The following is a 12,690-nucleotide window of genomic DNA, read 5'->3' as shown; positions in this document are numbered from 1 at the left end:
TATAGGTGTTTTTAATAGTTTTTAAATGCCTATTGGAAGAGGTTTATTTATGTGTTAGGGAACAAGCTTTGCCTAACTTCCCAGTCCTCATATTGGGAGAAAAGAAAAAGGGAAAGAATAACTTCTTTGGTGCCAAGGTCCTTGCTGCCTTTGGAAAATCTTTTGTTTACCTCAAAACCAAGTAGTCTCTGGCTGAATAGAAACTTTGGAGCATCACTGTTACCCTGTACTTGGCCACTGTATCCAGCACCATGGATTTAATTTTTATGGTCCCTTCCACAATTCTACATCTCTGTAATATCCTTGAATGTTTGAAATACAGACTCATCCTCTTCTGACAGTGTTGTGCCTCTCCCATCAGACAGACAAGAACCAGACAATGCTTGCACAAGCAGCACTGCAGTTGGTGCTGCAGTTCCTGGCAGAAAATCAGTTTAGAGATGGCAGCCTCCAAAAGCAATACATGCAAAGAAAAGGGGCAATAACAAAAATACCTTTGCAACCATTTGGTTTTCTACATGTTGAGATTTATACCAAGAATAGGTGGAGAAGGCACTTTGACTCACTTTGGAATTGGATGAGGTGTTTATCTGATTCTTGGATGCATTTCAGCTTTAGGAGCTTTTCTCCTCTCTCCATTGGGGGATATCATTAGACTGCAAGCACTGAGCTGCCTGCAGATTGTGAGAGCCAGGGACTGAACCTTCCTCACACATTGCAGTGTTAAAGAAATAAACAGTTCCTGTCACCCTGGTTTTGAAGACTTTTCAAAGCCTTCTGTAATGTTCTTCATATTGGAGTCAGAAATTTTACCTTATCACACTTTCTACTATAAATAATGGCCATGTTTTGCTAACTGTCTTTCACTGTTTACATATTTCTAGGTGGGAAAAGAAAGTTGATTGACAGTTGTCTTGACAAATGTAGATTGAGAGGTGGAATTCCATCCTCCAATCCACAGGCCCCTTAGGAAACGTATAAAACTGAGTTTTGTAAATAAACTCGCCCTTTTCCTGCTTCACTCACCAGCGTGTCCTCATGTGGTTCTTTCCATGTCCACTGTGACAAGTTCCCAATGTCAGTCTGCTGTGAATTGTGGGCACAGAAGTCTCTATCTTGATGGAAGTCCCTTCAGGTTCTGAATCAAGGCTCTTTACAGCACACTGGAGACCAAACACTGACAAGTTCTCCCTTCTTTTCCCTCTCAGGGCTGTCAGCGAATCGTGGAGGACTGGCAAAGGATATTGATGGTCCGATCTCTTGTGGTGAACCCTCATGAGGACATGAGAACTTGGCTCAAGTATGCCAGCTTGTGTGGCAAGAGTGGGAGGCTGGTGAGCATTGTCAGGCTCTGTCCTCTTCAGCAGGTTTTTAGATGATTTGCTTTGCTGTGCTGCTTCAGCCTTGAACATTTCTAAATGCTTTCAATGCCCAGCTGGGATGGGTTCTGCTCTGAGGAAGAAACTAATCAGAAATTGTTGAAATGCTAAAATTGTAACCAGCACAGAGTTCATGCTTGTGGCCAAGGTTATTTTTGTGGGACTGATATTATACCTGAGAGCCCCTGGGCCAATTTTCCTTGCATGCTATAACTTGGAAGCTTTTATGCAGTACTGGAGATTATTAATAATAGCTCTCTCTGCTAGAACAGAGAGTCAAATCTAGAATGTGATGTCACTGTTGAACATTAGAGTCCTATTTTAATATTTACCACAACACCAAATACTTGAAACAGAGACTTCACAATTTCTACTGGCTTCTGAAATGAGGATCTAATGCTCTGATCCAAAGGAAGATGTATGGTTTATCATGTGGTGTTCTTATGAATCCAGGGAGTCTGCTGTCTGTGTTGTATCTGGAGGGTCAGATGTACTTTTAGTGTTGGGCAATTCTGAAGCAATATGAGCTGTAGGTGACAATGGGCTTGTTTTAACCTGCTTTCTGTCTTTGCCACTTCTCCAGGCTTTGGCCCACAAGACCCTTGTCCTGCTCTTGGGAGTGGATCCCTCTCGACAGCTGGATCACCCTCTGCCCACAGTGCACCCCCAAGTGACGTACGCGTACATGAAGCACATGTGGAAGAGCGCCCGTAAGGTACAGAGAACACAGAGCTCTTTCCCTGCTCAGCTTCTGTGCAGAGCCATTAGCTCTTCATGCTCCCCAGAGGACAAAGGCAAGGCTGGAGGTTTTACTTTTGCTCCTCTAAAAGAGAGTAATTGATTCCTTTCCTTATTCCAATCGTAAGCTTTTTATTTCCTTTAAAACTCTGTAAGGCAGAGAAAACCTGGCCCTAATTTTATTTCATATATGGAAAGATTATTTTTGCTGAACCAGTAGCTGGTACCCAAAGGATGCAGCCAGGATTAATGGTCAATTAATTATTAATTAATCCTCTTTTGTCCTGTGTAGGTTTGCTGCTTGACTTTTCATCCACTGATTGGCAAGTCTCTACACTGTACCTGTGATCAAGGTTACATGTTGAAAGAGGGGAATAAAGAGTAGTTTATTACCAGTTTTAGAAGTGTCCTCAACAGTTTGCACTTATTGCTGAGCAGAACTGATTTTTACTGAGGAGGTTATTGGAAATTTCTAACTGAAAGGCAGCTGAAAAGTTCATGGAGTTGTGTCATTGGAACAGTTTGGCTGCAGAGAGCCCAGGGTGAATGTTTTTGACATGGCAACACAGGGAGAACTTACATAATCAAATCCAGTAAGCTCCAGACTGGATAAGTTAACCTTTTTTTTTAATATACATTAAAGCCTCAATTTATCCTCATATTCTGCCACATCTTTTTTATTTTTTCTGCCTTTGGGATTGCCAGCACTGGAGCAGAGCCATTGCTGTGGGAGCATAGCCACAACTAACTATTCTTTATTTGAATTAAAAAGGCAGAAGGAGCTGTTGCTCCCTATTCTGTTGGCTCTGTAAAACAGTGAAATTGCCTCTTACCATCTTCAGTAAATGACCCCAGAAATATGTGGGATCTCTGCCTGTCTCTGTGAGGGAAACTGTGTTTTGCAGTGTTTGCCTTGTGGTCAGGAAATAAAGGACATGGTGCAGGAGACTGGTGCAGTGGTGGAAAACAGAATGAGAGAAGGCACAAAGACTGAGGGGGTGGGAGAACATGTCTAAAATACCTGATGCAAGGATAAGTGCAGCCCATGAAGATGGGGGAAAACTGCTACCAAAATAGATAAATAATCCATAGTTACAACTGGTGATGTGTGGAGTTTTATGTAGCTGTGTGTGTTCACTTGGTTTGGTATCCTCAGTAATAAGCTGCTGATTTAGGCTGGTATGGTGGGAAATGACCATTTTTTCTGGCTCAGCAGTTCAAAGTTCCTTTTTTGACCTAAAATGTTTTCAGTACTCCCCTTTTGACACTTGTCAAATCCAGCAGGACAAAAGCTGGCATCTAGAAGGAAACCAGCCATACAGCACTTGCAGAGGTAAAACAGATTAAAAACTGTGAAATAAACCCTATTACATTTTTTTCTAACAAGGACCTTTGCCAGCAGCTGCATTCTAAGCCATATCCTGTAGAAAGGATGCACACAAATTAGGAATTCAGTTGTTCTGGAAAACTTACTGCTTTCAGTCTTAACTGCTCTGTCTGTCAGATTATGGCAATCAGTTTTCAATATTAATGGAAACTCAAGAGCAGATTTTTGGGTGCATCCAGATATAAGAGGAGCACATAATAAAAAGATAACATGCTGTACTGATACAGTTTGGCAATATGTTTTGTCTATTTATAATGGATATCAAGCATAACTATTTATAAGATTGTTATTTACCTGCCACCCCAGTCCCTTCTAGGTTACCAGCTGTGGAATGCACCACATTAATGTTACGAGTATGAGCCTTTCTTTTATTTCACTAATTGGGCTAATAAAACCCTTTTTCCTTACCACTGAGTTGTGCATGCTGACATTTGAACAGGATAGATGAGGCATTTTGAGTTCAGGTGGTTCTTGTCTCTAACATAGCTCATTCCTATAGATACACATAAGTAAATTCAGCTTTGAACAGCGTATTCTGCAGCTCCTAACCTGAAATGACCTTGCAGATTGCAGGAGTTTTACTCTTAATTCTTTCCAGTGAAGCGTGCATACTTTTTTCTTAAATCTTTATTCTTGTATTTTCCTACCCCAGCGTTCTTTCCAAGGAATTTTTAAAAGATTTTTTTTTCCCTCAGAATTTGGTAGTGCAAGTTGCTTTAGCACTACTGCCCTGTGTAATATTCTGGCAAAAGAGTAATGCACATTTGTACTTCTTCAACAACCTTAGGAGAGATTTAGACATTAATTTGTTGAAACAACACAAAGTTAATGTCCCGTGGTGTGTACTTCAAGCCTAGCCAAAACTGAAAAGTTAGGAGAGAAGATCAGGAAACTGCAAGTTTTTCTTCAGGCATTATTTTCTCAAATGGTCTTTTTTTTTCCTTTTTTTCCTTTTTTTTTTCTTTTTTTCCTTTTTTTTTCTTTTATTCCTTTTTTTTTCTTTTTTTCCTTTTTTTCTTTTTTCCTTTTTTTTCCTTTTTTTTTTCTTTTTTTTTTCTTTTTTCTTTTTTCTTTTTTTCTTTTTTTCTTTTTTTCTTTTGTCTGGCCATAGCATGTTATAGGTAGACTTCTCTGGATGGTCCTGTCTGTTCAGTATTTTGTGATCTTTGTGATCCTGTCTGTTCAGTATTTTCCTGGTCAGATACAATTTGTAAGCTATAAACATTTGATTGTTGCAATTGCCAGACTTAGTTCACACTCTGTGCAAGCTGGATATCTCTGTGTCTATCTCACACTGTGTGGGCAGTAACAGGACATTCTCTGCTGGTGAAGTTTTCTCCCTGTTCAGGTGGCCTTGTTGCTTTGGCAGAGTTGAGTTCTTGCACATCAGAGCACGTTGTTAATTTGTGTTATGGTCAGTCAGACCTTTGACTCTCTGTCTGTCAGTAAAGGTGTGCCTGGCTTTGGAAGGTTGCAGTTATTTTTTCCTCAGTTTAGCAATTTCAGAGATAACAAGAATTTCTAACCTCTTCATTTATTTAGACATACTTGAAGGTAAAGTGACTTTAGAGGGACGTCAGTAGCTGAAAAGCTTTCAAAGAAAACAAAACCATATATTTTTATTTCTGTGAAAATCATTTCTACGTTGTCTTTCTCCCTTGAGAAGTTATACTGAAGCCCTGTGGTCCTCACTGCCTCCCTCATCCTTTGCAGATCGATGCATTCCAGCACATGCAGCACTTTGTGCAGACCATGCAGCAGCAGGCTCAGCACGCCATCGCCACCGAGGACCAGCAGCACAAGCAGGAGCTCCACAAGCTCATGGCACGGTCAGCACAGGGGCCTGGGGCACCCTTTAGCTCTAGACTGAGACTGAAGGCTTTCCTGAGGTGCAGGGTCCCTGCAGGTGACACAAACAAAGCTCATGCTTTGATTAAAAGAATGGGATTTCTCATTTATCTGCTTTGGTGTTACATTCTTATCTACCATGCAATGTTCAGTGAATGTTACTGGGACACATCAACCTCAACAAGATTGTATTTGTTGCTGGTCCTGGTTGTGTTTTTCCAGCACTGGCTCACTGGCAGAAGGCAGAGCTCTCAGCACCTCTGTTTCTTTGCTTTTCAGGAGATTCAAACTCTAGGAAAGAAACACTTCCCACACACCTGGCACATCTGTGTTAGGTACACAGGCTGTCAAACATCAGCACTGCTTTGGGCAGGAGGTGCCCAGCATGTGATAGTCTCTTACAATACTGTTGCATTAAAAACCCTTTCTCCATTTTTTTCTGAGGATCTGGGTGGGGTTTTTTTTCAGTTTAAATTAAAAATTGCATAGTGTATCTATTGAAAGTCTGCTTTGTTTGAAGGGAGGTGTGCGCCCAATTCGCTTTTATGAGGATGGGAACCCTTGGTAACACCATTGTCTTATTTTTTCAGTGACTGTGATGGAAAAAAAAAATTAGTACTGATTTGTATACAATATTTGTCTTGCACAATGCTTTCTGGAAAACTCAAAATAGAAAGGACAGCCATGTAACTGTGGCATTTAAAGGCTGCTGAGGGAGCAGAGTATTAAGTTTTGCACAAACCTTGACAACCCCACCCTGCTGCAGTAAAAATACGTTGTTTTTCCTTTCCTCTAGGAGGGAATGACTTAATGGGGTTCTGGCTGGGGGAAGAACAGTTCCTCTGTGTTTCATTGTTTGTCTGGCAGTTTTCTCCCCACAAGGCTCATTTATATGGAGCTTATTACAGCTCACAGCACATGTGTGTGCATTTTATCACATAGGCTGATGAAGTCTTTTGGTGTTGTTGTTACCTACTTCTACATTTATTTTATAACTCATACAGATGGGGAAAAAAGTTTGATCCCCACCTTTCCTCTTAAATTAAACCTTCAACTAGTTAGTTCCACACTACAAGCAAGATAGAGATATTTTGAATCTTGCATCCAGTCTGCAGGAGAGGCTTCCTGACTGGATTCACCACATGGAATGTGTTTTAGATAGCAAGTTTGCCTTTTAATCCAGAGGCTTTGTTTTCATTTTAGGTTTTGAATCAATCATCTCTTTGCTTAACTAGGTGTTTCCTGAAACTGGGTGAGTGGCAGCTGAACCTGCAAGGCATCAATGAGAGCACCATCCCCAAAGTCCTGCAATACTACAGTGCTGCAACGGAGCATGACCGCAACTGGTACAAGGTCATTACAGAAAAATTTCCAAATAAATTGTATCAAATACCATACTGCAGGAAAGGAAGGTGTTAATTGGAAGATCTCCTAGAACTGTGTGCCTTGTTACTGCCAGTAGGATTAAAAAAAAAACCAAAACAGAACTAAAAACCAGAGAAAGTGGCCCAAGGCAACCATAAGATTCTTGCTTAGAATTTTATCTGGTTGGTAAAACAAGCCACAATTCAGTTTCTGTTCTTGCTTTTGAGACTCTCTCCTGTTGTCAGTTAGCAACAAAGGAGAAAGAAAATGGAAAAATTTAACTTGTTCTTAGTCAGTATACTTGAACAAGGAAAGCAGCCCTGTTGTTAATTCTCCAAAGTGCATTTGATTTCAGGGTTGGGATATTTCAATTAATATTTGGTGCCAGATCTTCTCTGGGGCAGCCATCTCCTGTATTTTTTCCTATACACATCCTTGCATGCTAATATACTAATTTTCAATTTAGCCTTTGAAAAATTAAAGTATATGGACATATAATTTAATTTTTGGTACAGAGCTCATTTTCTTTAATATTCAACAGGGAATTCCAATCCAAGAACTCAACATATTATCTAAGATAGTAAGACAAATTACAAGCAATTAGAGAAATCAAAGCATTGTGTTGTCTGCAGGGTATTACTTACTGCTGTTGTTTGCAGACATAGAAATGTTGGATTATATCTAACAACCAGAAAGAGCCTGTTGCAGAAAGGAGTCATCTTCCTTTTGACTTGTGTTCTCTCCTGTTGGCAGGCCTGGCACGCCTGGGCAGTGATGAACTTTGAGGCAGTGCTTCACTATAAACACCAAAACCAGGCCAGAGATGAGAAGAAGAAGCTGCGGCACGCGAGCGGGGCCAGCATCACCAGCGCCAACACCGAGGGCAGCAACAGCGAGAGCGACGCCGAGAGCACTGAGAACAGCCCCATCCCATCCCCCGTGCAGAAAAAAGTCACTGAGGTACCCTCCCTCCTCCCTCTTCACATTGAGGGATTGGTCTTACTGCTTAGACACAGAGGAATTTTGTGGGCTGAATTAATGCAGATGATTATTAGCTGTGACCTGAAGTGGAGATTGGACTGGCTGTCATAGGTGATGCAGTGCATTAACAAATTCTGCTGATCAGGCCCTTCATGGAAGACTCTGAGGAAGCTCCTTCATTTGCCAGTTATAGTAAGGTGGTAGTTTTTAGGCTGCTTTGCTCTCCAAAGCTTTGCAAACAAACTGAAGTATAAAACCACTTCACAGCATTTTCCCTGCTAGGCTGAAAGATCTTTGTGTAGTCAAGCAAAACATAAAATTCTAGGAGCAACATGTCCTGTGAAGGGTAGGAGCAGAAGTCAGCTACAGTGGGGATTAAGTCTATATTTCCACATATTTCTTCCTCTTTCCCCTTCTCGAGTTTAGGATTCATGTGGGCTGATGTGCTTGCACAGAGCTAATGCAGCAATTTTCATTCCCACAGGATTTATCCAAGACCCTCTTGATGTACACAGTCCCTGCTGTCCAGGGTTTCTTCAGATCCATTTCTCTGTCTCGAGGAAACAACCTACAAGACACTCTGAGGTACATAATAAAGCACATAGTAAAATCCAGCTGATAGAGCACATGGTTTCAGATTAGGCAGAACGTATTTCAGCTCTTTTTTGTTATGGCTGAATTAAGTGAATGCTTCAGTGCAGGCTAATTTTTGTTAGATGGGTTATCCCTGCTCTCTGAGGGTTCTGGGAAGAAAAGTTGCTTGTAAATGTGTTTTGGGTTGGATTTTGTTTATGTGAGATTGTTGTGGTGGGGTTTTATTTGTTGGTTAGTTGGTGGTTTTTGAGGGTTTTTTTTTGGTGGTGCCTTCGTTTGTTTGTTCCTAACAAAAGTATTTCTCTTTGTCAGAGTCCTTACTCTGTGGTTTGACTATGGTCATTGGCCTGATGTGAATGAGGCTTTGGTAGAAGGAGTCAAGGCAATCCAAATAGACACTTGGCTGCAGGTAAAATACACAAAGAGAAATCCCAGTTCTGGGGGTAGTTTGGGATTTGCTGCATGATATCCATTATGATCCCTGGCTAAACAATCCTCTGTAGGTGAGTGCTGAGAGCAGTGTGCAGTACAGTCTGTAACTGATTTAACAGGTATCTTGAACAGAAAAATGAGAAATGTTTCTGCATTTATATGCAGATTAGTGCATATTATTGAGAAGGAATGAAAATTCTTAAATTAAAGGTGACATGCATTCAGTGGTGATCAAATATAAAACACCACTGTCCTGCTCTGATGTAGTTCACAATCTGTTTCAGGATTGCCTTGTAGAATGATTCTTGTAATTAAATTAAAAAATACTTTATTTCCTGTTTAAGCATTACACTTCAAGATGCATCTTCCCATAGTAGGATCCTGTAAGAGTTTTGCAGAGAACACTTGTGATCTCATTGAGCTGTTGTACATTTCTGTTTGGAACCTTGTTTTACCCTCTGACCGGCTCTAAAATGAGTGGTGGGCTTCTCTGTCTGCTTTAGAGCTGGGAGGTCTCCAGGAGTGGGCAGAACAGCTGCTGCACTGAACACATGAGGGGACAGGAGTGTTTATTTTCCTTTTCCTTGCTGCCAGGTTATCCCTCAGCTCATTGCCAGGATTGACACCCCTCGGCCCCTGGTGGGACGTCTCATCCATCAGCTGCTCACAGACATTGGGCGCTACCACCCCCAGGTGAGCAGCACCTCACAGGAGGGGTTGGCACGGGTGCACAGGGAGTCACAGCACGTGAGGATGGGGACAATTCCTGCTGCAGCTGCTGCTTTCAGCCCAGCACTGTTCACATGAAAATGGGAAGAGGTGAATGAGCCATGCAGCCTGGGAAGAACTCTTGGTCTGATGTAATTTAATGTCTACTGGGTAGTGCAAATCACCTGAAATGTCTTTACATGACTACTGAGAACCTACCTCACAGGTTGGATCTAAATTTCTTCCCACAAAATCTTAAACCTATTTTTGTTCTTCCTGTTTGAAAGAGGCTCTCAGTGTCATTCTGCTATTCAGTGAATTAAAGTCTCAACAGCCTTTTGGATCAGAAGACTTTCAGTAGTAAATTCCTACCACCACTTTCCAGAAGAGAGCTTGCTTCCTCCTGTTTATCCCCAAGGCTGCTGTTTGTTAATGCTTTGCTAATTATTTAAATTTATGTAGCTCTTCTATGGGGTTCTAAAGTATTACTGGTTGCTGTCCCTTGCAGGCTTTGATCTATCCTTTGACTGTGGCTTCTAAATCTACGACCACTGCTCGGCACAATGCTGCAAATAAGATCCTGAAGAACATGTGTGAGCACAGCAACACTCTGGTGCAGCAGGCAATGATGGTGAGTGCTCAGTGCACCATTGTGTTATGTTGGATGGATGGATGTCAGTTATAATAACACAAAATGACTATTTATTGTTGATTTTGTTTGAGTACAGTTGATTCGGGGTATTTGCAACTGGTAGAAGTTACAGTATTAGTGTAATTTCTAGAGAATGCTTTTATTTTAAAGTATTCACACACTGAGTTTTTGTGTTTCCTTATGAATACATTTAGAGAAGAAATACATGAAAAACCTTTGTTCCATAAAGAGGTGTTTTTGCTTAGTGGAAAGCAGAAACAAAACTTACTGAGCCTAGCATGGAAAGAGTAATATCATTAATTTGATAAAGATCTTTATGAATAAATGAAAAATAATGCTTTCAGGCCAAGCTGCACAAGCATGTAGAAAATTTCAAAGGTAACAAATAAGGTGAGAAAAGCTTATTCCGTTTCTTACAGAATAAAATGTTCCATCACTGTGATAGTTCTTGTGGCTCCCTCTGGCTGCCAGGAACAAATATTTCATAACATTAGAGAAGAAGGGAGTTTTGCAATTTTATGTCAGGACGCAGTCCCAGGGATTTCTTTAGGTGTTTAATGTTATTTTTCTGTCCTAAAACAGGTGAGTGAAGAGCTAATCCGTGTGGCCATCCTATGGCACGAGATGTGGCATGAAGGGTTGGAAGAAGCATCTCGTCTGTATTTTGGAGAAAGAAATGTGAAGGGAATGTTTGAAGTGCTGGAACCACTTCATGCAATGATGGAGAGAGGACCTCAGACTTTAAAGGAAACCTCCTTCAATCAGGTATCAGCAAATGGCCAAGAGACTGTTCAGGACAGCCACCTGCCCCAGAGGTGTTACAAGAACCTTTGCCATTTAACACAAAAAGTGAACGTCTTGAGACTCATTATGTCAGCTGCAGATTTCATTACTGATGTTTGTCTTCAGATCTGTGTCACTTTTGGTGACTGTAAGAGGCTGTGGTAGCCCGAATTGCCCTGGAGTCTTGTATTGGCAGGATGTCTGATAGGGACTGGAAAATAACAACTGCTCTGCAGTTAATTATTCTGCTTTGTTCACTGTAAGCACTAGCACAGGTAACAGAGAATTAACTGAGCTTGTAAGCCCACTGTTCAAGGGTGATTCTAAGCATTCAGTTGCCTCCTATAATGAAGTCTACTTGTGAGCAATGTTGTTGGATAAATTCAATGCAGATCTTGGATCCAGGAATTTCTGGATCTTTAATTCTGATCTGCCATAAAAATGTGAGATCAAGTATTTGTAGTGCAATTTGAAAAGAGACTCTGATGCTCTTTGTGGGTGTTAAATGATCTCCACTTGTTACACGACATCTGTTGAAATTCTTTTTTCTGTTGTTTTAATCCCTAGGCCTATGGCAGAGATCTCATGGAAGCTCAAGAGTGGTGCAGGAAGTATATGAAATCAGGAAATGTCAAAGACCTAACTCAGGCGTGGGATCTCTATTATCACGTGTTCCGACGCATCTCAAAGCAGCTGCCACAGGTGAGGGGGGAGAGTCAGATCTTTTGTGGGTCTTACAGTGCAACTTGTCAATACCAACCTTTGCTTTATGTTTTCTGGTTATTCAAAACATACTAATTCAGTATTCTGGAAGTAGCTGCATAGGGTTTGCTGCAAATTTGGTGTTTATGGAGCACTTCCTGCAAATACCTGAAGTATTCGTCACTGTTTTAGGTCCCTTGACAGCATGAACTCTTCAGACGCTTCTGTGAAATTAAACTGAAATTCTAAGGTGTTGTATTTCTTTTGGTTTTGGCAGCTCACCTCTTTGGAACTACAGTATGTGTCCCCCAAACTCCTGATGTGCCGGGATCTGGAGCTGGCAGTGCCAGGAACGTACGATCCCAACCAGCCCATCATCCGGATCCAGTCCATCGCTCCCTCTCTGCAGGTCATCACCTCCAAGCAGCGGCCCAGGAAGCTGACATTAATGGGTAAGAGCACTTTTCACTCAGCTATTCCAGTATTTAAACTATATACTCACCTGGTAAAACCTCTCCAACCTTTCTTTCTGATGAGATTTGTCTTAGTTGATCTGACTGCCACACTTTCCAGTTTTTGGGTGCATATGTGTTTGCTCTTGTCTGTTTGTTCAATGAGAATGAATTTTTGTGCACTAATTCTTTTGCAGGCAGCAATGGGCATGAGTTTGTATTCCTTCTGAAAGGTCACGAAGACCTTCGCCAAGATGAAAGGGTGATGCAGCTTTTTGGGTTGGTCAACACTCTGCTAGCAAATGACCCAACTTCTCTTCGTAAAAACCTCAGGTGTGTGCTCTGGGTGGTGCCTGGAAGTGCTTGTGTGACTCCTTACAGGGGTGCAGCTCTGCAAGTAAACCTTGGCACAAGCAGTTGTTTTGGGAAGAAATGGCAAGTCTTGGAGCTAAGTTAATTAAAAAGAAAAACAGCATTCATAGAATTGAAACATGAAGAAAATTATCTGAGGGGATTGTTTGTTTTATTTAATTGAAGTCCTGTCTTGTAAATTGTTATGGTTTTTGAAGCAATGCCTATTTCAAGACACCTTGAGCACAGCCTTAGGAACCTGAGAATGGGGTTTTGCTAAAGGTTTTTTATTATAATCACTAAATAGCTTGGTCAGGA

At 41.2% G+C, this 12,690-nt stretch overlaps 1 protein-coding gene across 5 annotated transcripts in view; it reads left to right on the top strand.

Annotated features, from left to right (window-relative positions):
• The window catches only part of MTOR (mechanistic target of rapamycin kinase), a 65,594-nt gene that overhangs the window by 46,179 nt on the left and 6,725 nt on the right, over window positions 1-12,690 (top strand). For all 5 annotated transcript variants that reach the window (XM_063417087.1, XM_063417088.1, XM_063417086.1 and 2 more), the window contains 13 exons: window positions 1,209-1,334; window positions 1,963-2,094; window positions 5,218-5,333; window positions 6,588-6,705; window positions 7,471-7,677; window positions 8,183-8,283; window positions 8,605-8,701; window positions 9,319-9,417; window positions 9,941-10,063; window positions 10,667-10,849; window positions 11,435-11,569; window positions 11,847-12,021; window positions 12,219-12,354. In XM_063417087.1, coding sequence (XP_063273157.1) covers window positions 1,209-1,334; window positions 1,963-2,094; window positions 5,218-5,333; window positions 6,588-6,705; window positions 7,471-7,677; window positions 8,183-8,283; window positions 8,605-8,701; window positions 9,319-9,417; window positions 9,941-10,063; window positions 10,667-10,849; window positions 11,435-11,569; window positions 11,847-12,021; window positions 12,219-12,354 — 1,748 coding nt within the window. The remainder of the gene's footprint in view (window positions 1-1,208; window positions 1,335-1,962; window positions 2,095-5,217; window positions 5,334-6,587; window positions 6,706-7,470; window positions 7,678-8,182; window positions 8,284-8,604; window positions 8,702-9,318; window positions 9,418-9,940; window positions 10,064-10,666; window positions 10,850-11,434; window positions 11,570-11,846; window positions 12,022-12,218; window positions 12,355-12,690) is intronic.

Source organism: Prinia subflava, chromosome 21 (genome assembly GCF_021018805.1).
Source record: "Prinia subflava isolate CZ2003 ecotype Zambia chromosome 21, Cam_Psub_1.2, whole genome shotgun sequence".
In the NCBI taxonomy this organism is placed as follows: domain Eukaryota; kingdom Metazoa; phylum Chordata; class Aves; order Passeriformes; family Cisticolidae; genus Prinia; species Prinia subflava.
Note: the sequence above shows the minus strand (reverse complement) of the source record. Positions and strands in the feature narration are given on the sequence as shown.